Source organism: Delphinus delphis, chromosome 13, assembly GCF_949987515.2.
Source record: "Delphinus delphis chromosome 13, mDelDel1.2, whole genome shotgun sequence".
Lineage (NCBI taxonomy): Eukaryota > Metazoa > Chordata > Mammalia > Artiodactyla > Delphinidae > Delphinus > Delphinus delphis.
The window spans coordinates 24,688,768-24,715,206 of NC_082695.1; the positions used below are offsets into that span (position 1 = coordinate 24,688,768).

General features: G+C 63.1%; 1 protein-coding gene across 2 annotated transcripts in view; it reads left to right on the forward strand.

Moving 5' to 3' along the window:
• The window catches only part of GNAZ (G protein subunit alpha z), a 42,224-nt gene that overhangs the window by 2,875 nt on the left and 12,910 nt on the right, over positions 1 to 26,439 (forward strand). The window contains exons 2-3 of one of the 2 annotated variants that reach the window (XM_060028430.1): positions 2,552 to 2,671; positions 15,831 to 16,981. In XM_060028430.1, the coding sequence (XP_059884413.1) occupies positions 16,259 to 16,981 (723 nt within the window). In that variant the 5' untranslated portion in view covers positions 2,552 to 2,671; positions 15,831 to 16,258. The remainder of the gene's footprint in view (positions 1 to 2,551; positions 2,672 to 15,830; positions 16,982 to 26,439) is intronic. The other variant, XM_060028429.1, reaches the window with a different exon arrangement.

Consider the following 26,439-nt stretch of genomic DNA (forward strand, 5'->3'; position numbering starts at 1 on the left):
CCCCCCGCCCAGCCCCATCCTCTATGAGCCTCCTCATCCTCACCACAAACAGAGCCAAGAGTGCCCTGCCCATCCCCGCATGGTCCTCCCCACATCCACGCTGGCAGGGGAGGCGCCTCCCAGGAGCGAACTGACAGGGACTAACTCACAGGGACCATCTGGATCCCTGGGCTCGCGGGGGAGCCAAGGGAACGGAACCTCACCCGTTCGCTCGGCTCAGCCGTTCGTTCCTTCGGCTGGTCTTTACCAGCACTTGCAAGGGCTAGGGCCGTGCCCGGCACAGGGACACGACAGGGGGCAGGGCACACAGCACCCACTCCTGTGGCGCTCCGTGAGACCCGGAAGGCTGACAAACACCCGAGTAGCTGAATGCCAGGCAGGACAAAGGCCGTGAAGAGCCTAAAGCAGAAGGGGGTGGGGGTCCTGTGTGGAAGGGCCGTTGGCGCGGCACCGTGGAGAGGCCATGGGTGAGTTGTGAGACCAACGGAAGAGCACCAGGAGGGAGGATGGCAGGTGCAAAGGCCCTGAGGCCAATGCACCTCTGCAGCTGGAGGTCACCCTGCCCCCCAAGGTCAGGTGGCTGGAGCCCGGGATGGGGGGGCGGGGTTGTGGAGCAGGTCAGGTAGGATTATGCTTTTAAAAGACCCGTCTGGCAGATGGCATGGGGGCCGCTACAGCATTCAGGATGAGGGGCTGCTGGCCCACTGGGGTGGGAGCAGGAGTGGTACTGAGAAGTGGTTGGATGCAGGATTTAGCTTAACAAGGACCTGCTGATGGAGAAGAGGAAAGGACCGCTCTGGAAGGACAGAGTTGGCCTTGGCGAGGAGGAAGACACAGACGCATCGCGAGAGGTGGGGAACTGGGAGTTGGGTTAGACCCAGGTGGACATGGGCATACGTGGCAGTCAGAGGGGAGAATCAGGCTGGAGCTGGAGACCTGGAGTCCCCCCACCAAGAGTTGGGGGGCAGGGGCCAGCAAGGTCACTCAGGGATCGAGGACAGGTGGGGCCAGAAGGGGCAGAGCCAGGCCTCGGGCCCCACGGCTCAGAGCTGAGCTGAGATTCCAGGGGCCGCACAGGAGGGTGTTCCTGGGAGGGTGGGTCCCCTGCAGTAGGCCTGGGGTGCATGGGGGCTAAGCAACATGGGCAGGACTGGCTACACAGTTTGGGGGTCCCTTGTTAAAAATGATTAAGCATTTCAGGACAGTGACAGCAGAGTGTCAGGCTGGGCATGGCGCGCATGTGCACGCCCGGGAAGGCCAGTTGTGGTGGTCGTGGTGGCTGCCAGGACGGTGCCCCGGGCTGGCGTCCACTTTGCCCTTCACCTGCCTCCCATGGGCAGGTGGGCTGTGTCAGGCACTTGGGGCCACGGGGGCTGCACCCTGGCCTCTGTGAGCGGCGCTTCTTCCCCTCTGTCCGTGGACCCCTGGCCTCCATCCCTCGGGCAGGAGACACAGCCAGCTGGTAGAGGACTGGGCAGCCTGTTGGCAGGAGCGGGTGCATGTGGCGGGTGGCCTCACACACAATGGCTTCCTTGAGTTCGTCTCTTTTCCGAAGGAACCTGCTACATCACAGAGTTTTGAGTTATTTGCTTCTAAATTAAGGTATAACTCTCTTTTAGAGATGTCCCTGGAGAATCCATCAGAAAGTGCTAAGGAGTGAGGCTGTTAAAATCCGCGGTGCCGTGCTGGGGGTGGGGTAGGGGGAAGTGGTTGCAGACTCTCGAGACCAGCGCACCCTCCAGCAGCTACTGACCAGCACGCACCCTCCCCAGGCTCCCCCCGCCCCCGCCTCTACTGGCCATGTGGCAGCAGTCAGAGCCCAGCTGCAGAAGGAGCCCCTGCCTCGCCGAGCCCCCTGCCCTGGGAGTGGTGGCAGTCAGGTCGTGGCGTTGGGTGGAGGGGAGCGGCCGCATGTGTCGTGTCCCCCAGAGCCCCCGGGCAGGCGCTTGGGGAGGGCAGCGACGCTCACTTTCTCCTCTCACAGCCAGTTCCGCCAAGAAGGGGCCTATTTTTACTTCGGTTTTCTCCTCTCGGTGGAGGAGGCTCAGACCCGGGGAGGTGGGGTGGCTCCTGCGTGGGCACCGGCCGCCCGGGCCCCGGGTGGGTGTCCAGGGACCCTGAGGGCTTCTCAGCAGCCCGAGCGGCCCCCACTTCCTGCAGGCAGCCTGCCTCCGTCCACCCCGGGGTCCCCAGGGGTCCAGGAGGGCTGACTGGTGGGGCTGCTGTGCTGGAGGCCGGTGTGGCGCTGGGGCCAGTGCTAAGGTTCTGGCCGTGGCCTGGTCCTTTCCACTGGGAGGACTGGATCATCACAGCTGCTCTTTCTTCTCACCAGCGGCTCTCAGGCAGGGTCCACACACAACTTGGGGTGTCCAGGAGGAGGCTCTCAGGCCTCCTAATTCTGTTTTCCCGTTGGGGGCCTCTGTCCAGAACAGCACCTGTGTCCACACCCGCACAGATCCTATGCCCCTTCCTACACGTACCCCAGTGTAACCGCTGCCTGTTTTCTTTGTCTGTGCTTATTCTCCGTCTCTCTCCTGGACCTGAACATAAGCTCTGCGAGGTCAAGACCTTCGTCTGCTGTTCATCACTAAGAATCTGGCCCCCAGAGCCCGGCCTAGCACTCAGCAGGGAGCCAGGAAACGGCTGTCAAAGGGGGCCACGAACGTGGCAGGTGAGCAGGCCTTCTGGTGGCTGCAGCCTTCACGTTGGAGAACTGTGGCTCCAGCCCAGTCCTCTGCCCCCGCGAGGTGTGCCTGCCGGTGGACAAACACAAACCACGCGCAGGTGGACAACCACTGGCCGGGTGCCCATCGGGCCCAACCGGTTCACTCACGAGCCAGAGGCAGGCAGGCTGCCCAGCTTCTCACGCTGCCCGGGTCCCCCACCGGGGGTCAGACGCCTCCGGCTGACAGTGGTCCCTCAGTGACGCCGTGTGACTCGGTGAGGCCTAGTCAGTCTGGGAGATTTGCGGTCATGACATTTAGAGTCGCGTCCATGGGAAAGTGTCCTCGGAAGGCGAGGGGAGATCCTGGTGGTGGGAAAGGACCATGGCGCCCACAGTGACCACATGATGACCAAGTGGGCTTTCCAGACAGCCCTTGTGCTCCAGGATGAGCTCAGCAGGGAGCTTGGTGAAGGGCAAAGAACACTGAATGGGAAGCTGGGAGACCTGGGCCTAGTCCCAGCTCCGCCTACAGTGTAGACACGGTGAATCCTCTTCACTCTGGGCCTGTGTATCCTCACCTTCAGATTAGGCTGGGTCGAGGGTGCAGGTAGTCTTCATTTCTTACTCCAGCCCTGAGGGGCTGCCCAAAGCAGTGTTGAGAAGGATTCTGAGGCTGTGTGGTGGCTCAGAGGAAAGTGGTCGTGGTTGATCAGTGGTGTCTGCGGTGGTACAGGACGCGGGATTTAGCCGTTCTTGCCAGGGGCTGCTCGAGCCCACCCGCCGCGCCCTCCCTCCTGCCCAGCAGCTGCAACTCATCCTCCTGCCTGTGGCAGCCTCTCCGTACCCTGTCGAGTGAATGAGCAGGTGACTGAGCCTCGTGCTCAGCTCTGCTTGGCGTAGAGCCCCAAGAAGCCTGCCTGGAGCCGGGAGACCAGGTAACCCCTGGTCGTGCTGACCGGTGTGGTTCCAGCTCCAGGTGTTGTAGGAGTGGGGACAGTGCAGGAGGAGGGGGTGGGTGACGGGCAGGGCCGTGGTGTGAGTCCCAGGCTCCCAAGGATGGGTCATCAGGCTTCACCAGGGATGAAGATGAGAAAAGGCTCCAGGCTGCCAGGAGGGGCCCCTGAAGACCCTGTCAAGGATTTGCCACCTGCAGCTCTCACCCTGGCTCCAGCAGGCCCCCGTGACCCCAGCTAGTGTTGCGCACGCCCCCCACCCCGGCCCCGCCCCATCCCTGCCCCACCACTGTGCCAGCGAGACTGTGGGTGGGGCAGGGCAGGGTGGTGTGGAAGGGGCCAGACCAGGGAAGGAGCAGGCCCCACCTGAGGACCTTTCTCAGGTCGTCTACCTCTGTGCTGACCGAGGGCCTGGCCCTCGCGCCTCCTCCCTGCCCCTGCATGGTACATCCTCTGTGACCCCAGCTGTCCCACTGTGTGTGGCCTCTGGCCTGCCCACCTGTCCCCTCTTGCTTCCTGTGGCCCCACAGAGAGACCACCACCGCCAGCCAGCCTACTATCTGGCCCTCTTCAGTGCTTCTGGGTGCAGTGGCTCTGTCCCTGAGTTGGGCTTTCCTCCAGCGTGGTCGCCCCCCTCACCCGCTCTGTTACCTCTGTTATGCTGTGCAAACATATTTCTCGATAAAATGCTGGGAAGAAAAATAATTAGAGTGTTGCCTCCATTATCCAATTTCTGATTAATCAAACTCTCTTTGTCCTCGGCCAAAATCTGTTCATTTCCCTTAAACAGTGGGCCAGTGCCAGGCATCGATTTCCTGTGTGTTAACACCACGCACGCATGCACATCCCTGGCCCTGCCCCTGCCCCTACCCTGCGGCGGGGAAGAGGGAGGCACAGACGGGGCCGCCCTGAACCCCCAGCACCACCCTCTGCCTCCGGGAAGCTCCACGACCTCGATGCACCCACTATCCCAGCTCCAGCTCCCTGGCTAGGCTCAGCCCCACGCGACCTCGGTCTCCAGGTGCATTAGTCTTGTTGCTGGTGGTTCTGGGCTCTCCTGGAGCAGGAGATGGAGGGATGGAGGGCCGGTGCCGAGTGGTGGAGGGTGTGGCTGCTGGGGACCGGGCAGAAGGGTGAGCTGCATCCCCAGCTCTGGAGGGACCAGGACTTTGGGACGCGTACCCCTCACTGGCTCAGGACGGCTGGGGCTGGGCCAGGAGGCCAGGGATGGAGGGCAGGGCCTGTGAGGGGGCCTCAGGGTACGGATGGGGGCGTGGTTTCAGTGGCAGCCGCAGAAACGCAGCGCTCATAGGCTCACCAGATGGGGGGACACCCTGGGTGGGGGGCTCAGAAGCAGGGCAGAGTCAGGGTCGGTCCGGGCCACGCACCACCGTGTCCGTGTCTATTGGGGGAAGGCCAAAAGGCCTTGCTAGAAGACTTCCCAGAAGTCCCCGCGGGCCCCTCCCTGCCCTGAGTTGGCCCCTCCCTCACTCAGTACAAAGGGCTGGGGTGGATTTATCAGCACCTGCTTCCTGCCGGTTACTTCTGGGCCGTGGGACGCATTAGTGACAAACAGACCAGAGCCCCTGCCCCGTAAAGCCCCTGCCCCATGGAGCCAGCGTCTGTAAGCATGATGGGGTGGGAAACGTGATAAACGAGTCACACAGCAGGTTAGAAAGCAACAATGCTGTGTGTGTTTGGGGCGTCATAAATAGGATGGGCGGGGGGGTCTCTGAGGAGGGGACCCTCGAGCCGCTGGAGTGGATGCAGTGGCTCTCTGGACAGAGGATGTTCCCAGTGGAGGGAAGAGCCAGTGCAGAGGCCCTGAGCTGTCGGGACAGCACAGCAGGAAGACTGGGGGTCAGGAGTGGGGAGTGGAGGGAGCATGAGGGCAGGTCACGGGGTCAGGGCTGGTCGCAGAGCCTCGGGGCCACAGAAGGACTTGGACTCCAGCTCCGAACTGAGATAGATGTCTGGCCTGCTGCAGGAAGGTTTTGAGCATAGGAGAGACTGCCTTGTGTTTTTACAGGGATCCCCCGTCCGCCCCGTCGGGAGGAGCAGAGTCGGGGGTGGGATGGGTCGCTGGGGCAGTCCAGAGGAGGGGCTGAGGGTCGGGCTCCGGGCAGAGGCCCCCTGAGGTCAGGCCCAGCCCTGAGCTGAGGCCTTGGCCCTGTTAGGAAGGGGTGGGGGAACAGAGGGAGGTGTGCTGGGCACATGCTGGCCAGTGCCCCCAGCTCCCCTTCCCACTGTCTGCTTACAAGAACTGCCCTTCCCTCCGAGTGGGGCAGCACTGATTTCCTTCACGCTCCAGAACTCCCTGTCAGTCAGGCCGAGGCGAGGCGAAGCAGTGGCAGAATCCACACCTTTGCCCGGTTCCCGACGGGGCCCGTCCTGCGACCCGACCCCCTCAGCTCTCGTCCTCGACCAGTCACGTGCCTGAGAATCCCTGTCTCAGCCTCTGCTTCTCGAGAACCGCATCCAGACAGGGTCAAGGCCACTGTGGGCTTGGACACTCCCGGGGGTGGCCTGTCTCAGAGGGGAGGACCAGGGCCAGCCGCCGGCCTCGAGAGGACCCTCGGGGCTGGACGGTGTGCATGCTCTGGGCCCTTCCTCGGACCTGGGACTGGGCTAGGCATCTGACTTTTTTGAGCCACGCTGGCCTGGAGACTGAGATCCCGCAGCCTGCAGGTCTGCGTGTGATTAGGAGGCTGGGGTAGGAGGCGGTGAGAAGGGCTTGGAAGGAAAAGGGGCTGGACGGAGGCAGTGCTCACCTTCCAGGTAAGAAAAAACAGGAAAGGAGCTGTGAGGGAAGGAGGCCTATAGAGCCCTCGCCAGAGAGGGTCCCACCTGGGGGTGACCAGGGCGGGGGCTGGGATCATGGGGGGCCACGCACAGAGGCAGGGCACAGGAAAATCAGTCCCCACCCAGCCCAGGGGCCTGAGTGACGGTCAGCAGTTCCCTTGCTGCGGAAACCTAGAGCCAGGCTCTTGGTGAGTGCACCTCCTTCCCCTTGAGTGTGGAACCTTCCGGTGTTGTTTATTTATTTACCCCCGGCCTGGAGAAATCTCTGGCCTGGTTTCCTCCTGAGTCAGTGTTCCTCAGGCGATGCTATCACAGCTCGTCTGGTCGGCCATGGCGGCTGTGGGCCGGAAGGCTGCACACATGGCTGGGGCGTCCAGAGCCACGGGCCAGTGCGGGGCCAAGGGAAGGGCCTCTCCCGTCCCCTGTAGTGGTCCTGAGGCCAAGGGGCTGCCTGGCCAGGGCAGAGCCAGTTGTTGGAGCCTGTCTGCTGCTGGCGGCGCTGCCCACCAGCCCCTGTCCTCCTCCCATCTGCTCAGACTCTGGCTCCAAAATAAGCAGGGAGCAAGGAGGAGGCGAAGGAAGGGGGCTGCTTTCAAGGGGAGACCCGCTGTGGGCCTGGCAGGCAGGCTGGGGTGTGTGGATAAGCTCACCCGGGGCCTGGTCCAGTGGGCTGGGGGGTGGCTGTCAGGGGTCCCCAAGTCAGCAGTGTCTGTTCTGTGTATCTTCCCCGAGCACCTGCTCAGAGGGAGGTGGAGCTGGGGCCCTGGGGAGGGGGCACGGGGGTTGGGTGTGGCCGGGCAGGAGGAGCCAGCGCGTGAGGAAGGGCCGTCCTGGGTGAGGTCTGGTTCCACTGCCCAGCAGGGGCGCCAGACACTGGGCTCAAGGTCACTCTGGGCGGGTGATAAGTCCAGCCGGTGCTGCAGTGGCCGGGGTCGCTCAGGAGGGAGGCTCTCGCTGGCCTGCGGGGGGACGTTCTCAGCTGGGTGGCGGGGTGGGCAGGGCGCTGTGGGTGTGGGGGTAGGAGACGCAACCAGGGAGGCCGGCTTTGCCCAGAGGGCAGCATCCGGGAGGGCGGCCTGTCCCTGTCCCCTTCCAATGTTACTGGCATCAAGGTAAGCAGGGGTCATCTCCTCGGAGGGAAAGGTGTGGCTTTTTAGTCCAAAAGTACCTGTTGTTGTATCAGAAACCATCAGAGCGTTTGGATTCTGCCGTGTGTGATGTCTGCCAGGCCCATGAGCTATAGGGTATGAGGGAGGCGTGGCCTGCGCTTGCTTTGCAGACCTTTCCAGGGAAGCCTCTTGCCAGTGTCCTCCCTGATGCCTGGATCCAGGCTGGTGATGCAACCCGTGCCTGCCTCCTGCCACCAGTGGCAGCTCCCTGGAAGAACAGGGGTCTCCGGGGGGACAGTTTCTGCCCTCTGGCCCCTGGGGGGGTGGGGGGTCCCTGCCAGGGCAGCCATCTCTGAGCCGCTCCCCAGGGAACTGTGAGAGGGACGCTCCTGGGATGGACCTGCCCTGAGCTGGGCCCAGGCCAGGCAGGCTCCCCCACTGCCCAGCCGAGCCCTTGGTCAGTGTCACCCCAGCTGTCCCCACCCTAGCCCCCTCCTCTCCCCCGCATGACTGGTGGCTTCTTGTTGTCTGTCTCCTCCAGCGTCACCTCCTCGGACCTCCCCCAATCCCGCTAGTTGGCCGCCCGCCACACACACCTTCTCCCCTTCTCCACGGCACTGCTCTTCACCAGTCCCCCCACCAGAACACAAGCCCCTCGGTGCCCAGACTCACCCCACGTCCCCGAGCGCAGAGCAGAGCCTGACACACAGGCTCGGTCCCCCGAGGGTACCGTGATGATCAGACAGGGCCCAGGGTCGACTGATGGCCTACTGGGAGGGCCGGGGGTCCCTGATGGGATGGAACTAGTGGATCAGGGGTGGAGCACTTTTCTGAGACGAGAGACAGTGTCTGTCCTGAGTGAGGCCGTGGGGTGCAGCACTGATGCCACCACCCAGGGGTCCCAGTGGGGAGGGGGTCAGGCCCGGGTATACCCTTCTGCATCCCAGGGGCTGGGCGGCCACCAAACCATGGAGGTGGCCTGAGGCCACAGCTGTGAGCAGCAGCCCCACCACCCTCCCCCAGAAGGCAGCCTTTATTCTTTCTGTCCTTTTCCTTCAAGGGGAAGATACCAGTTTGGACCCTCCCCCCACCCACCTTGATCCCGTGTTCAGGAGGAGCGGGGCCACAGCCTCCCTGGCAACACCCTGGCTGGCAGCTGCGACCCCACTTCTGTTCTGGGTTCCTACTGTCTGAGCTGTGACTTGGGCTTTCCGTTCAAAGCAGGAACACGAGGCCAGTTTTAAAGCACAGATGCCTAAGTGAAAATGCAAGTCAGTTTAAAGAAAACCACGGGGTAAATAACAGAGCAGGTGACCAGTGGTGCTGTGGGTGCTGGGGGGTCCTGGGTGTTGGAGGACCCACGGGCCCGAGCCCTGCAGGCCCCCAAAGGCAGCCCCGAGGAAGTCGCCCCCCTCCCCAAACCTCAGTTTCCACAACTGGGGTGCCGTGCCCAGCTCTGGACACCCCGCAAAGCTGAGGCAGGGAGCCGTACTCTCGGGACAGAGGTGCAGGACGCCCCCCCGGGGGGGCCCCAGTGGCCAAGGGTGCAGCCAGGCCCTCTCCCTGGCCCCCCGGTGCCCAGCTCTCCCGAGGAGGCCCCTCCCTGAGGCCCAGCCCTCAGCTGCCCTGAGTCCGAGAGCACATGCAAACGGCCCCATGGGGTCTGCGGGCCCAGGCTGGCCGGGCAGGGGCTGTTGCGCCCAGAGGTAAAAGGCCTGTCGTGGGGCCGCAGCTTGAGTTCAGGCGGGTGGAGGCGGGTAGCAGAGGGGCGGGGAGTGGTCAGAAGCGCGCAAGCAAAGGACACGGGCCTGTTGGGCGCCACGGGCGGGTCTAGGCCAGGCTCGAGAAGACCCAACGAGAGGCGCACAGGGACCCGTCACTCGGGCTCAAATGTCCACCCAAAGCGGAACTCTGGGCTCCAGCTCACCGGGTGCGCACCGGCAGTGGGAAACGGGTCCTTCTTAAGCGGGGAGCACATGGGTCAGCAGTAACGGCCACAGGGAGGGAGCTGACGCGGGGATGGCAGTTCTGGAGGGCGGGGAGAGGGACCCACTCTTCAGAAGATGGAAACGACTTGGGTGGTTCAGGCCCAGGAGGCCAGTGACAGAGGCGTGTGGACAGGACATGGGCGTTGTGACTCAGGCAGGCCCCCCCCCAGGCCTCTACAGAAGGCTGCAGGGGCCCAGGAGCAGCTGCAGGTGGAGGGGGACAGCGGTGCTGAGTCATAGCCCCACCTAGCTCCGCAGGGGCAAGGGGCAGGCTCTGGGGGTGAAAAGACCCAGGACCTCAGACAGCCCTGGTCCCCGCTCTGGCGCTGGGGACTCGCTGGCCGGGGTGTCAGGTGGGTGGTCTCACTCGGCCTTGCTGGCCCTATGACCTGGACTGCCCTCTGCCCTGGGGTCCTCCCCCCGTGCCCCGCACGGCTGGCCACCTGAGTGACCTCTGCTTGGGCCTCAAACGCCCCCTCTCAAGCACACCCTGATCTAGTGGCCCAGGGCTCAGCGTGGAGCAGGCTTTCCTTGGGGCAGAGAGGGGGTCTGGAGAGGGAGGGGCTGGGCCCGTCTCTCTCAGAGGAAGCGAGGACCTGTGAGGAGGGTGCCCCACCCGCCGGGTCCAGGCCTTCTCAGGCCAGTAAGCCGATAAGCAATCTGTCCTTGGAGACCCTCTGGCTTAGCCTGGCTTGCGTGCAACACCTTAGGTGACCTTGACCCTGGGCTCCCTTCCTGCGTCGGGGGTGGGGGCAGGAGGAGCTGCTGGGAGCCAGGTCAGGGGCTGGCGTTCCACAGCCTTGCTCCGCCCCAGCTCCTGACACAGCTGCGAAGAGGGTGACAGGGGACCCGGGTGTCACGTGGTTGGAGCTCTGGGCCAGGCCATGGGGGGGCGTCCAGGGTACAGGGCGCCAGATATGCAAAGGCCCCAGAGAGGTGGCAGCAGCGTGTCCCCACCCCTGGCTCCAGGCCGTCACCAGATTCCGTGACATGAGACTTGAGAGGGCTGTGTCTGGGGAAGGGCAGTGTAACAGGAGGGCAAGTGGGCCTGCCAGGCGGTGAGCCAGGGTCCGGGGTTGGGGGTCGGGGGCAGGGCAGGGAGGTTTTGAAGGGAAGTATCTGCCTGAGACCACAGGAAGGAGAGCAGGTTTCAGCCACAGGGCTGCTGAGTGGGCTCTGGGTTTGGGGTCCTGCCCTTGCAGCCTTGGGGTCCACAGGTAGGCAGGTCAGTGAGTCTGGGAAGCCTATGAGGGGCTGTGATGGAGCTTGTCAAGACCCTCAAAGGACCCAGTTTCTCCCCACAGCTGCTGGGGGGCCCCCGTGGGTCCACATGTGTACACCGAGCCTGCCAGGGGTGCACCTGCCGCTTCTCCCCAGCGTCCCCTCTCGAAGAACAGCCCCCCTCCCGCCCTGGGGCCAGACCCTGGGGCGCCCTGAACCCAAGCACAGCCCCGTCCCCTGGACTGCTGCGTGCAGAGCCTTCCCGGTCCAGGGTTGCTGTTCACGCCTGACTCAGGGAAGAGGCCGGCCCCTCACTCTCGGCGCCAGCCCCCAGCATCCGTGCTGTCCCTCTGATGCCAGGCACGTCCCCATCTCAGGGCCTTTGCACCCGCAGTCCCACTTTCCTCACCACCTCCTTCCCAGACGCCGGCCCCACAACCTGTGCAGCCTGCATCGCCCCCTCCCCCACCCCCACCCCACTCTCTGGAACTGGGCCCCTCCCTCACCACTGCTCACTTGCTACATTTGGTCTGATGCCCACCCTTCTCCGTCAAGGGTCTTCAGCAGTGGCCCCCCTCCATCACCGCCAGCTGGCCCAGTAAGTAACTGACAGAGCCCTGACTCCTCCACGTGCATGCCTGTTCCCCACATGCCATGTGCAGCAGCACAGATGTGCATGTGCACCTCCCTACACACACGTACATGGACCTGCACGCAGGCACTACGTACACCAGTGTGTGCACACGTGTGCCGTCCTGCACACGGACACAGGCACGGATCTACAGGCATGCGACCACAACACGGATGTGCACCCGCGCTGGGGGCTCCTCTCGGCCGGCCCGCCCCCTCCTCTCTCCCTGTGCCTCTCTTGTCTGTCTCGGTCCAGCCACCCTGCCTTCCTTCGGTTCCCCGGTCACGCCATGGCACCCCTGCCCGCCCCCCACCGAGTGCCCCTCCCTCCCCCACTCCTCAGTGATTTCCAGCCAGACCCAACAGCGCTGTGGTGGGGCATCCTGGGTGTCGGGACCTGGGGACTCATGAACAGTCACTGGTCAGGGAATGATGTGGTTGTCCTGCCCTTGGCCCTGTGCCTCAGGGCTGACTGGGGACGTCCTCAGGGGTCCAGGAAAGCCCAGTCAGACCCAAAGAGATCGAACTGGCAGGAGCCTCCGAGGGGGTGGGGCTGTCCCAAGGTACCCCTGCTCACAGACCCCCCTCCCTGTGTCCGCGCACAGCCCCAGGCTCCACCACCCCATAGGTGGCAGTTGGCTCCCAGACTTGGCCCGACACGCACAGTTGCCCCCAGCCACAATTCCCATATACTCCTCCGTTGCCCTGTGGCTGCACTGGTCAAGGACCACGTGGCCAGCCCCACTTTTCTCATGGGTGTGTTAAAATACAAATAACAAAATTTACCATTTTAACCATTTTTAAATGGTACAGTTTAGTGGCGTTAAGTACATTCACGTCGTTGTGCAACCGTGACCACCATCATCTCCAGAACCTTTTCATCTTCCCAAACTGAGACTCTGACCCTATTAAGCAACAGCTCCCCAGCCCCTGGCACCATCTACTTTCTGTCCCTACGAACCTGACTGCTCTAAGGACCTTACGTAATTAGAATCCTACGGTATTTGTCCTTTTGTGCTGGGCCTGTTTCACTGAGCATAATGTCCCCAAGCTCATCCATGTTGTGGCAGGTGTCAGAATTTCCTTCCTTTTTAAGGCTGAATAACATTCCCGTATATATTTTTATCACATTTTGTTTGTCCATTTGTCTGTCAGTGGACACGATTTGCTTCTGCTGCTTAGCTGTTGTGGATAATGCTGTTATGAACATGGGTGTACAAAAATTTCTTTGAGACCCTGCTTTCAATTCTTTTAGGTAGGTACCCAGAGGTGGAATTACTGGATCATGTGGTTCTGTTTTTATTTTTGTGAGAAACCTTCATACTGTTTTCTATAGTAGCTGCAGCATTTTACCTTCCCACCAACAGTGCGCAAGGGTTCCAATTTCTTCATGTCTCGTCAGTATTCACTGTTTTCTGGGATTTTTTCAATAGTAGCCATCCTTATAGATGTGAGGTGGTATCTTAGTGTGGTTTTGGTTTGCATTTCTCTAGTAATTAGTGATGAACATCTTTTCATGTTCTTATTGGCCATTCATGTATCTTCATTGTGCATGTCCATTCAAGTCCTTCGCCCAGTTTTGAATCAGGTTGGGTTTTTTGTTGAATTTTAGGAGTTGTCTCTATATTCTAGATATTAATCCCTTATTAGGTATACAATTTGCAGATGTCTTCTTCCATTCCGCGGATTGCCTCTTTACCTGCTGATACTGTCTTTTGGTGCACAAAAGTTTAAAATTTTCATGAAATCCAGTTGGTTTTTTTCTTTTGTTGCCTGTGCCTTTGGTGTCTTATCCAAGAAATCAGTGCCAAGCCCAGTGTCAGGCAGCTTTTGCCCTACGCTTTTTCCTAAGAGTCTTACAATATTAGGTCTTTGATCCATTTTAAGTTAATTTTTGTATGTGGTGTTTGGTAAGGGCCTCAGTCTGGTGGGAGAGACCAGAGAAGGGACGGGCGTGGTAGGGAGAGGTGGGGTGCCCGCTGGTGGCCACGAGGGCCTGAGCTGGCCCGTGAGGAGCAGGCAGGGGTCCCATGCCAGAGCCAGGTGGAGGGTGGGCCCCCAGGCTGCATGGGGTTGGGTGCGGGGGGTCGTGTGCGGCGCTTGCGAGGACGTAGCCGACGGTGCAGTCTGTTCAGGTGCAGCCCTGCACGGAGGCAGGGGACAGGCCCGCTGGACCCCATGCCGTGTCACCTGCCCGGGTTAAACTATGTTCCGAGAGACGGGTCACCACAGGGAGACCCAGCGCCTGGGGGCCTGCTTGTCTCTGGGGGCCCCAGACAACGGGAGGGACCTGCTCTCCTGGGTGACCTTTGTCCCTGTCGCTGATCTGCTGAGGGAGAATTGGCCACTTGGGGCCTGCCTGTACCTGAGACTTTAAGACACAAAATTGAGAAAAACAGAAATGTCAACATGCGGTTCCCCCAGTGTAGCCAGCATCGCCTTCAGGAGGCTGGGCACTGGGGGCCCTGGGCAGACACTGGGCTGGAGCCAGATGTCCGGGGCTGCCGGCCGAGGGCAGGACCGGGTCATCAGCAGGGACCAGGGAGCAACCACTGGGTCCCTGTCGCACATACTTATGGTCCAGGGCAAGTCCCTGGCGGGACTCTTGTCTGTAAACCTTTCTTATGACACAGTTCATGAGGGAAGTATAGGAAACATGGTAAAATGCACAAATCTCTTGTAATTTCACAACATAGAGCTCATTGCTGCTTGGAAAATAACTTCGCAGACCTCTGCTCACACAGTACGTGCACGCATGTGTGTGTTGGGGGGCACGTGCCTGTGGGTGCGTGTGCTGCCTGTGTCCTATATGCATCGTCCTACAAGACACTCGCTCGAGAGCACCCACCCCGTTCCCGGAGGGGGGTCATCTCGGGGCTTCTGTTCTAAGCGTGATCGCCATCCTTGCTGGGGCTGTGCTGAATGACCAGCCGTTTAGTCGCTGCTCTCAGCAGAGACGTCTCCTGGTACATCCCCCACCGTGGGCTGTGGGGCTGCGGCGAAGCAGGAGACACTCAGCGCCCCAAGGCTGAACCCCTCCCCCCTTGCCGACCGGGCACCTGCTGTGTGCCGGGCCCAAGTGCTGCCGCGGAGGGCGGGGCAGGACGGGGTGGAGGCCCAGGCGGCAGAATGGGGGGCGCTCACAGGTGATGGGGATGGGGGTGGGGGGAGCGCTGGCTGGGTACCAGGCTCTGTGCCGGCCACTTTACCTCTTGGGGACCAGCTCTGGGTGTGCTGTGATCAGTGAGGGACAGGCTCTGAGACGGGGGTCATGGGCCCGGCCACACAGCTGGGCTGACACTCACCACCCTGAGAGCAGTGGGGTGCATCAGGGTCCCCTCGAGCGGCAGGGGGAGCCCAGGGAGAGAACGGGCTCGGGGTCAGCTCCAGGGCAGGATGGCGGGGACTGGCAGGCATGGAGGCGGCTGGGAGAGTGACGGGCAGGTAGGGGGACATGGACAAGACTCGGGGTCCTTCCCACCCAGGGCCTGCTGTGGGGAAAACGGGGGCATTAGGGGGTGGATGCTGACCATGGCAAGATGGGGGTGCTGCAGGGGGCAGGCAGCCAGGCAGGGACAGAGGCTGTGTGGATGGGGTGAGAGGGGTGCCGTCCTGGGCTCCCAGGAAGGGGCAGAGGCTGAGCTTTGGGGATGCCCTGGTGGGAAGGACCCAGCCCAGCTGCTGCAGGTGGTCGGGGGAGCCCTGGGAGGAGCATGCAGACCAGACTTCCCGGGTCAACAGGGGGCTGGCAGAGAGCTGGTGCTGAGGCCCTGCACCAGGTGTGAGCACAGCTGCTCCTTATTGACCAGCGGGGGCAGGGGACCTGAAAGGCTTGGCCTGGGACCAGGTAGCCTCTGGGCCGCCCCTGCCTTGCCCTGGACTTGCTGTTTCCCGATGGCCTTGCATTACTCTCTGGCCTGTCCTGCCGCCCACACCTGGCCACCGCCCTGCCCATTTGAGAGCCCCTGCCCTGGAGAGAGCAGGAGTGACCCCACTCCCGGGAGGTGGTAAGAGTCGGCAGCACCCAGTTACCCTGGTCTGGGACCCCATGGTAAACATGTGGGTGCAGCGCCAGCAGCTGCAGGAGAGGGTGCGGAACCACCACATGGAGTCCTAACCACCACCAGACGGAGGTCTGAGGCTCGGCGAGGGTGAGGTCGGCGGGTCCGGGTGGGCAGGGCAGAGTGGCGGGGCGCTGTGCTCTCTCCCCTCTGAAGACCCTCAGGCCTGGTCCTGGCCTAGCTGTGGGCACTCTTTCCTTGAGCGCCAGCTTCAGGCCAGCTGGCCGGCGGGAGGGGTGCAGGGTGGCGGTCAGGCATGTTTTGCTGAGGTTTGAGCTCCACTGGGGGGGCGGGGGGGGGGCTCTGATTCATCATTCCCCAGGCTGCTTCCCGCCATCCAGGGCTTCCCTGCCCACCCAGCCTGCGGTGGGAGGAGGCTCATGCTGTTCCCTTGTTGGCAGGTGAAGGCGGATGCCCAAGGCAGGGGGACCACAGGGAGAGCCCGTGACATCCTTACTGGCAGCCAGCCCTCCAGCCACACTCGGCAGCATCACCCCAGCAACCAGCGACCAGACGGCTTCCCACCATCAGGAGGACAGGGAATGACTGCGGCGCATCTGGCCCCGCGGTGGCCCTGGGAGGTGGAGTGTCCCTGAGGGAGGGCTCAGCCGCCTCCCACAGCGCAAGAGCCATGCCAGCTGGAGAGGAGGCGCCAGGGCAAGGGCTGCAGTGGGGCATGGCCTCGCCCCCCCACCCACGCTGAGCGCTCCAGGGCACCGGCTCCCATCCACTGGGCGCACCTGCCTTGAGTCTCAGCTCCCCCACTCGGTGGCCACCGGGAGAGGCGCCCCATCCCGTGCTCCACGTCTGGGCCCGCCGCTGCCGGACCATGGGATGTCGGCAAAGCTCAGAGGAGAAAGAGGCAGCACGGCGGTCCCGGCGAATTGACCGCCACCTGCGTTCGGAGAGCCAGCGGCAGCGCCGCGAGATCAAGCTGCTCCTTCTGGGCACCAGCAACTCGGGCAAGAGCACCATCGTGAAGCAGATGAAGATCATCCACAGCGGCGGCTTCAACCTGGAGGCCTGCAAGGAGTACAAGCCGCTCATCATCTACAACGCCATCGACTCGCTGACCCGCATCATCCGTGCCCTGGCCGCGCTCAAGATCGACTTCCACAACCCCGACCGCGCCTACGACGCCGTGCAGCTGTTCGCGCTGACGGGCCCCGCCGAGAGCAAGGGCGAGATCACACCTGAGCTGCTGGGTGTCATGCGGCGGCTGTGGGCCGACCCCGGGGCGCAGGCCTGCTTCGGCCGCTCCAGCGAGTACCACCTGGAGGACAACGCGGCCTACTACCTGAACGACCTGGAGCGCATCGCCGCGCCCGACTACGTGCCCACCGTGGAGGACATCCTGCGCTCCCGGGACATGACCACGGGCATCGTGGAGAACAAGTTCACCTTCAAGGAGCTCACCTTCAAGATGGTGGACGTGGGCGGGCAGAGGTCAGAGCGCAAAAAGTGGATCCACTGCTTCGAGGGCGTCACCGCCATCATCTTCTGCGTGGAGCTTAGTGGCTACGACCTGAAGCTCTACGAGGACAACCAGACGGTGAGTGAGTGACTGGGCTCTTCTTCTGCTCGTTGCTGCCACGTGGGAGCCGGCGGGATCCTGGCTGTGTCCAGGGCGGGAGGGGAGTGGCTGCTGTCCAAGGGGGGCCAGGGCGGCTCCAGCGAGGACCTCAGGGTAGCGCCTGCTGTCAGGACGTCTGCCTGGAGGGCAGCTCTCGGTGGCCGCCCCAGCTGGGGGCCCGCCAACTCCACTCTAACCCCACCCTGGGTTCCACCGGGTAGGGATATCCTCTGTGCTATGCCACCCTCACTGGCTGCAGACAGCACTGCCCTCGTGGTGCTCACAGGCCCAGGTGGCCTCACCTAGGTGCTGCGAGCAGACCGCACACCCCATGCCTGATGCTCTCGGGGTGCAGAGGGCCAGCTCTCTGCTGAGCAGGGCCTGCTCCTCAGCTCCCAGAGCATGTTGGCCACCTGGGGGTGGGGGGAAGGGAAGCTGGCACCACGAGGGGCTTCGCCGCAGGTGAGGTTGAGTGTGGCCAGGTGCACAGGGAGTGACCCTGGAGGCAAGAGAGAGTCTGGCTGCCCTACAGGACACGGCACAGGCCGGGCATCCGGTTGTTGGTCCGTGTGGCAGTTCAGTAAATGCAGCAGCTCCCAGCAGCTGGGCACCGTGCTCCGTCCCAGGAACGTCGGCGCCGCAACCCTGTCTGGGTTCTGAGAGTCCGTCAGCCACAGGGTGAAGAACCTTTTCTGAGGTTTAATCCCCAGGGGTCAGGTAGGGGTGGTAATTCCTTCAGGCCCTCTTCCCAGGCTGAGAACCACCTTGTGGGCTGGGAGCTCAGAGTCACGTGGCAGGGAAACCCCAGAGGTGGGTGCAGTGCAAGAGGTGCTGAGGGACAACCTGGACCCGGTGCTGAGCCAGTGGAGGCTTGCGGGGAGCTGCTGGCAGGTGGGAGCCAGGCCCCTGGCAAGAAGAGGGTGGGCAGTGCACTGCAGGCCCAACCGAGGCAGGAGGCCCAGGCACGGGTGCTGCAGTCTCCCAGGGCACCCAGGAGCGGTGGTGGTGGAGGCCGCTCAGACGGATAGGGGTGGGTGTGGCTGGGGCCGCCCCACAGCAGAGGGTCTGTGCCAGGCAGGCACCGAGCAAAGACCTGGCATCTGCCCTTAAGAGGTCTTTGATCCTGAGGGTGGGGGGGCACGGGGGCAAACAGGGAGCCTGCAAAGGAGCTGTGAGTGGTGTTGGGCTGGGTGCCAGGGGCTCAGGGAGGTGGCAAGCTGGCGGACCTAGGGGAAGGGGTAATGATGTTCTTGAGGGGGATCCTTCATGCTGGGAAATGAGGGGACCAGGGGACGGGGCGACGCAAGGAAGGGACACCCGGTCTGTTTAGGCAGGTGACGGCTTTATTCGTTGGGTTCAGCAGGGAGTCCTAATTTTGGGCTGCAGCCCCAGGAACTCTGCGGGCGGCTGCAGGTGGTGGCCACTGTGCTGGGCACCTGACTGGCTTTCCGAATAGAGAAGGGTATGCGACACTCTTCAGGTTTGCACGGAGGCCCAGCCTGGTGGAGAAGGGGGAGCAGCTGTAGGAGGCCGCGGAGACAGGAGGCAGAGCCGTGTCCCAGTAGCATGGGCCTGGACAGTCTGCAGCTCCCTGTGGGCCAGCCCGTCTTGCTCCCAACACTGTCCCCCAGAGTCTTGTCCCTCTTCCGGCCGCCCGCACTTGAGGGCCACGTGTGGTCTGGGCAGCGGAGGAGCGAGGTCAGGCTGCTCGATGAGGCATCACCATGGGCAGAGGGCTTGGGGCCGACCAGGCCCTGAGGCGAAGCGGGGTGCCTGGGCAGGTCTGCAGCCACCTGGGCTCCAGCCATCTCGCTCTCCGGGTACCTGCCTGTTTTCGGCTGTGTCCTGAGGCTGGTGGTGGCCTGTGCTCGGAGGCCTCTGGGGGCCACATCTGTCATCTCCAGGACGGGCGTGGTGAATTCCCTCGGTGCTGGGCAGGCTCCCAGACTGTCTGCTGGCACGTCCTGCCCGCCGCGTCTGCGCCCACGGGTGTGCCGGGTCATGGGGGCAGGGATCCTGGTCCCCGCGTGGGTCCCGTGTTTCACGGAGGCATGTGGCTGCCCTTCCTGCTCAGAGCCTGTGACGGGTTGGCGGCCCAAGTGGCCCAAGTGTCCTCAAAGATGGGCCGCAGGCCAGGGCTTCTGCCTGAGGCCCTCCCAGCTCCGCCCACTGTCCCCGCGGCCCACAGCCCTTCCCCTCTCTGCTCTGGCCTCGCAGGCTCGGCTCACTCCCACGTGCTCTGAGCTCTCCAGCCTTTAGCACGTGGTCACCCTGTCCCCTGCCCCTCGTCCCTTGCCCGCTTGCCCTGTCCTCCAGGTCTTATGTCAGGCGTCACCCCCGCCCAGTGCCCGCACACCCCTCCATCACCGTTGCTCATTACGGTGGCCCCGTTGCGTGCGAGCAAGTAGCCGCCTGGCTGGGTCACGTCGATGACTGGGTGGACGGGCGGCCCCCGCGGAGGTTTCTCTGTGAGGCCCGTACGTCCTCCTCCTGAAAGCAGCTAGGCTCTGGGGCCATCACAGTATTTCCTGAGGGGAGAGGCCAGCGGCCAGGCCCGCGCCCCCTGCCTGCCCACCACCTGGACTCGGCAGGCCTGGGGAGGTGGTTGTTCACCAGAAAAGGAGATTCTTGATGAGAAACTCAAGGCTGGAAATTCACTGGATTCCAAGTGGTTCTGACCTTTCATGCTCTACCAGCAGTGTCTCGATGAAGAACAAACTCTGCTGAGCAGAGACAATACCAGCCATGAGTCCTACCGCCGCCGGCGCACGAGGTGGTCTGACTGCCACCTGGGGAGAGCCCAGCCCGCCTCTCCGTGCTTGGGGGAGGCGAGCACTGCGGAGGGGCTGGGACTGGGCTGCCACCCTGTCTTCTCCTTTCCAAGGGCCCTGGCAGAGGCCAGGCGGCCAGGAGAAACCAGAGGCTCCCGGGGCCTGGTGCCAGGCTCCGGACACGGCTCCTCAGAGCTCCTCCCCACTCAGCGCCTGCGGCTTCCTCCCACCCCACCCCCGCCACTCCCTGCACCTGGTAGAGGAGTCCCTGCCCCACCCCCACTTGCCCGCTGGTCAAGCGTGTTCCCAAGGGTGACGCGTCAGCGTGTTCCCAAGGGTGACGTCAAGACCCCTGGGCACAGAGGGCATGGAGGGCTGCGGCACGTGCAGGGCAGCCCCTGGGCAGGGGGCAGATTCCAGGCGTCTGTGGACCATGGCAACCAGCAGATCCCAGGAGCTGTGCTCAGCCTTGGTGACGATTCCGGGCCCTCGTCCCAGGAGGATTTAATGGGTCCTTGGCCTGCCTAGGGCCCGTCCCCCCTTGCAGTCCTGCAGACACCAGGGGGCCTTCACTGTCCCCATGCGGGGCTGTCCAGGCAGCACAGGAGGCCAGAGCACAGCCCAGTCACGCGTCACCTGGTGGGTCCTGTGGGGCGGCAGCCATGCCCAGGGTCCCCATCACAGGTGGGAGGACAGGTCACAGTCCGAGCTCACGCAGCCATGGGCCCTCCCCGAGCCACACCTGCTGCCTGGGGCCAAGGCAGGCTGCCCTGCCCCACCCGCCCTTTGGGGAGCCACTTCCTTCTCCGCCTGGCTCGTGGCCTCTTCCCAGGGTAAAGAAAGATGAGGAACTCAGCCATGGCCCGCCTGGGCGCCCACCCCACATGGCAGCCCCTGAAGCTCCCCCCCTTTAGTACCTGGCAGGCGGGACCCCAGCACCCTGCTGTCAACCTGCCACCCAGCCTCAGCCCAGCGCACCTGCTGCTGGACCCATGGCCTCTGCATGGTTCGGGGGGTCCTTCAGAAGGGGAGGACGAGGCAGCTGTGAGGTGTCAGTGTTCTCACGGGAGCACCCTCAGCGGCTCGCTCGCTGCCCTTTCCTGGTGAAGCTGTCAGCAGGCCTGCCGTGCGCCTGCTGTATACCTGCCGTGCACCTGCTGGGTGCAGCCGCAGGCCTTAACGTGTGTGTGCAGTGTGCCCAAGGGGGGGGCTGCTCCAGGCTGTCCTACAAGTAGTGTGCTTTGCCATTCAGCCCAAGAAGGGAGCATGTTTCAGTGGTAACGAGGAACGGCACTGTGTCACAAAATGGTGCTGCCTGGGTCTGCGGCAAAACTGACCGTCACCCGCTGGTGACAGAGGGGGTGGCATTTGTGCAAAGGACGTGGTTACAAGTGGGAGATGCGAGAGGTGGATGATACCCGGCTTAGATTAGGAAGGGACCTGACGTACCCTTTAGTGCCCTTAACCAGCCAGCTTTGCAGATGAGGACACTGAGGCCCAGATATCACTCATCATGGGTCCCAGGGTGGGGCAGTGAGCAGGATTCGGGGGACTTGAGTGGCCATCAGGGTTGGCACTGGCCCAGCAGCCCCCACCCCTTCAGTGGCGGGACCACAGGGAGCTCCAGCAGAGCAGGTCCCCACTCTGCCTCCTGCTCCCGACCCGGTGGAGGACATAGTTCCAGGAACCGTGCCGTGGGGACTTGGGACAGAGCCAGAGAAGCGTGCCATTGACCCGCCAGAGGCCACCAGCCTCCCCCACCAGGCACTGGTCTCCCCAGCAGCTCCTTCTCGTCTCGTGATGTGCCAGGGCCACATGCACCTTTGACCTCTGCAAACCACGCTGCCCCTGGGACAGCAGAGGCCTCCTGGACCAGAGCCAGGAGGCAAAGGCAGCTAGAGGGCCAGGCCCCCGGCAGGGCCACCACAGTGCCTCTCACACCGGGTGCAGCGAGCACAGGGCTCAGCTGGCCCCGAGCGCTCCCCCCGCTGGCGTCCCCCTCCAGGCTCAGCCCAGCCCTTTTTCCCTGTGGCCTGTTACCCCTCCCAAGTGTTGGAGACGTGTGGCGGCTCGAGGGGGCCAGGTGTGCACTCACAGCCGGAGCGTTGGTGGCCCGGAGCCGCTGCGGCGCTTGTGAACAGTACCCACCTCTGTGCGGGCTCCTCCGGCCCTGGCAGTAGCCGGGTTCCTCGCTCCACTGCCTGGCCCCTGTCTCAGCCCTAAGGGGGCTGAGGCCATGTGGTCCTCCCCTCTGTGGGCCCTGAGCCTCGCGTGGGCGAGGGGGAGGGTGGGTGGAGAGGCAGCAGCCGCAGCTGGCCCTCCCCTGCTCCCAGGGCAGCCGAGCACGAGGCCCCTCTCTATGGCAACTTCCTCCGTTCTCCCTGCCCTGTCACACTGGGCATTCCCAAGGGCTCCTGCTTCCTGCTCCCTTTGTGCTCAGCTCGTGCCCAGAATAGGTCCTCCAACAGAGGTCAGCCAGACGGAAGGACAGAAGGACAGGCAGGCCACCTGCCACTCAGTGTGGCCTCCCTCCAGCCCCGCTCCTCACCCTGGGATCCTTGTGTGCCCGCCCCTCCATGGTGGCCACCTCCTGCCACATCACTAGAGCGCCCCCACCCACCGCAGGCACAGGCTGTCACTGGACACAGTGGAGCAGGTGGGACGTGCCCCCCCACCCCGTCCACGCTCCACCTCTCCCACACGACAGCCTTTGCCACATGCCCTGGTGGAATCTGCATGGGGGTGCCCACGTGTCCCTCAGATCTGAGGCTGCGATCCTTCGCCCATAGGCGGGTTGGGGTCAGCCTCTTGCCAGGTCGCGGACCAGCCCTGGGAGGGAGGAGGGGGGCGCCATTGGTGCTCTGTGGGCAGCGCTGGCCCCCACCTGCACAGCACACCCATCCACTGGAGGGCAGTGGCTGGCCAGCACCAGCTCACAAGTGCCAATTTTTCCGTTTTTAAGAAGTTTGTGAGCTGTTTGACATAATGTTGGTAGCTTAAAATCAGCCAGGTGAGAGTAATGACACCATGGAAGTTGGCAGCCTCTACAGCCGGCCCCCACCCCAGCCAGATGTTAACATTCACCAGCCTCCTGCAGCAGGTGACCCCCGAGCCCGGGCTGGAAGGGCCTGCCCGTCAGGCTCATTCATCGGTGAATGACAGTGTTCACTGGCTGCATCCTTTTAAAGAGCTGTCAGCCTCCTCTGTGACCCCTCAGCGCCTCCCTGCTCTGGCCCTGTGACCACACCTGTCTTTTCTGTTCACGTTCGTCCTGCTTGCGAATGGTTATTTGCCAGATGGCTTCATGCTCTCCCGGGGCAGATTCACGAGAATCAAGCCTCTGCATAGGGGAGCAGCCTGGAGCCGGCTGGTTCTGCCACGTCTCTGTCAGCATGTTGGACTCACGTGCGAATCTGCTCCAGCCGGGCCTCCCGGGTCCCCGCCTGAGGACAGGCCCCATGGGGCTTGTTCAGGAAGCAGTGAGGGACAGAGGCGACTGTGGCCCTTCCTCCCCTGAGGTCACTTGGGGACCGCATTGAGCAACCCCTGGAGGCTAGAGTGGCTCCCCCAGTACCCACATCCGCTGGCCCCATGCTGGCTGTGGCTGGCCCCGAGGCACCCCAGTGCAGCAGCTCTCTGGGTCCAGAGAACCCCAGGGGGCCTCCTGCCCTAGAGACCGCCTTGCAGGGGAGAAGGGAGCAGGGCCTGGACAGATTGGGTTGAAGGTGGGGATGGTAATCTGGGCTCGACCTTGCGCGTCCAGCCTGCGTCGTGGGGCCTGTGGGGGCGGCCCACAGAGGCAGGACCGAGGGGTTTGGGGGGGCCATGGAGAGCTGGGCCAGCTGAGCGAGGTCCCGGGTGCCAAGCCCCACTCCCAGCACCACCTGGGGTAGACGTTGCTGCCAGGGCTCATCGGGGCCTCTGCAGCTCCCATGTCTGCGCACATCCTCTCTGCCAGGTGATCTGCTCTTCTCAATGTCCCTGCACCCCGCGGAACATCTGTATCCCGCACTTACCAGGAGCTTCAGGGCAGAGGGACCTCCCCAGCCCGCATCCCACTCAGCGCCCAGGCCCGCGGGTTAGTTAATTTCCTGAGCGCATTAGCCCCACTCCTTACGCACACGTCAGAACCCAGAGGGGTTTTTAAGACGCAGATTATTATTGTTTTAAGGGATTTCTATAATCTGAGAACTGAAAAACAACTTCTCCACGTAGCAAGAACAGGCTCCAGGGAGCTGGCTGAGACCACGGGGGACCCTCGGTAACCAGCACAGACAACTGGCCTGAACAACACCGAGAAAGGCTTCTGTGCTAACAGAACTCGGGGACTGCCCCCGCCCCCCCGCAGGCCCCTCTGGCTCTGACAGTCTCGTGTTTTGGTAGATCTGAATACAGTCCGCTAGGGAAGGGAGCATGGTCATCTGAGGGGGGCCCCCCGGATAGAGCAGAAGGTGGCCCTGTTCCCTGCACGTGGCTCCCCACTGGACACATGTCCTCAGATCCAGAGACCCAACTCAGGCTGGCCTGGGAACCTGGGCCACAGCTCACCCTGACCCTGTCTTCATCACCCCTAGTTGGTGTCTCCTCAGCTCATGTATTTGCTCTAATTTCATGAATAAAACCACAGTCACCCAGAGGCCCTGGGCCTCATGTCCTGAGGTTTCTTCTGAGGCCAGCCCCAGGCCACAGCCCCACACACCTTTTCAGGCCTTCGGTGACCCTGGGAAGGCTGACGGCGTCCTGGCTGAGGAGGCCCAGAGCCTCCAAGCCACATGGCACAGCTCCATGTTCCCCAGAAGCCATAGCCTCTGGGCCTGTGTCTCAGGCTCCAGGAAACCAGCTCTGTAGCCAACTACCAGCCGCTGGGGAAAGAACAGTCTGGAACAGCTGACTGGGGCAACCTGTAGTTCTTGGGCGGCTTCCCACCCCGGCCCTTTGTTTACTGCCTGCCGGCTCCAGGGACGCCCCCTCGGCTCCTCTTTCAGCCTCATCTGCCCAAAGACAGGACCTCAGGAGGCGAGAGGGGGCCAGCCACATGCAGCCCCAGTCCTGTGTGTCCTCAGCTGGACAAGCTGGTCCAGTTGTGGCTCCCTTGTCTGCAAAGCCAGACGACAGATCCATGGCTCAAGGACAGGATGCAGTTCTGACATCTGCCAGGCGCCTGTGCTTGGTGCCTGCAGGGCCTGGGACTCTGGGGCTGGCGCTCCGATGGAGGGGGATGCCCAGCAGTGGAGCTTAGACCCTGGTCAGCCCCGTGGCCTCCCCTGTGGCCTGGGCCACCCTGCCTGGTTTGGTGGCTGGGAAGGCTGTGGGAATCGCACAGGCCTGCAGGGAACACAGTGCCCTCCTGCCATTTCCTGTTCTTCTCACAAGAGACAACCACCCAGCCCCCCACTCCCCATTCCTGCTCAGGCCTCCCAGGGCCAGGCTGCAAGTGCCTCTCAGTACCGAGGGGTTTTGGGGGGCCATGGAGAGCTGGGCCACCTGGGCGAGGTCCCGGTGCCAAGTCCCACCCCCAGCACAGCCTGGGGCATCAGGATGTGGCATCACCAAGGCCAGAGACCACACTGAACCAGGACAGAGGAGGCGCTGGGCAGAACTGTCACCACGCTCTCCTCTGATGCCCAGACCTAGCAGGCTGGCCTTTTGTAGCACAGCTGACCAGGGGACCTGGCATTGGGCACCACCAGCCCTGACACAGCACATGTTCCTCCCGGGGCATCCCAGCCCCTGCTGCAGTGGTGTGGGGCCCAGGGAGGGCAGGAGGTCTCTTCTGGACAGCAGGGAGCCCATGGGGGTGGTACTGTCCCCAATGGTTGTGGAGGACATGGATGGAGACACTGCGTGTGACTCCAGCCTGGATTCAGTGAGACCACAGCCATGAGCTGCTGACCAGCCGGCCTCTGGCACGCCCTTCCCCTGAACCTTGTTCCTGCTCCTGCCCAGTGCTCTGTCCCCAGGCACAGCTGCTGTGACCCCGTGGCCCGGTATCTCCTGCCGTACTGCCAGTCTGGGGGGATGGGCTGGCCCAGCCCTGGGAGTGATACGGGTGGTCACAGCTGGGGGGGGGGGGGTGAGGTTTCGAGGACGCACTCAAGAGGCAGTGACGCGAAGACAAGGGCTTGGGAACCAGAAGCAGGGCCCCACCCAGCTTCTTCATCCCCCTGCTTCACCTGCAAAGGGGGCTGAGAGGCTTGGACCGTGCTGGCCAGGGCGAGCACCGGGAGAACGCTGTCAGCCACCGAGTACCTAGCAGGGTGTGGGGTATGTCAGCCACACTGACAACATCTGGGGCAGGATAAAGCGCCAGATGCCCCACAGGTAGGAGCAGTGTTCCCAGGGTCCTGCGGAATTCCCTAAACCGCGTCCCGATTGTACGGCTGCACCAGCACGTGTAGGCATCCTTCCTGAGAGAGGCTCTGTCACTTTGATCAGTTTCTCAATGGAGCTGAGACCCCGGAAGACTGCCCTTGCCCAGCCCCGACCCCCTGCTGATGGAGCAGCCAGGGTTATAACGGGCAGCAGTGGCCCAAATATTACTTCCTAAGGATGAGCATTTCTGAAATCCATCTTGATTGGCCACAAGCAGAGGTTCCCCACTGAGATGTCTACCCACCCCCCTCCCCGCCCTGTCCCCAGCTTCTCGTGTCCCTGCAGGAACTGGCC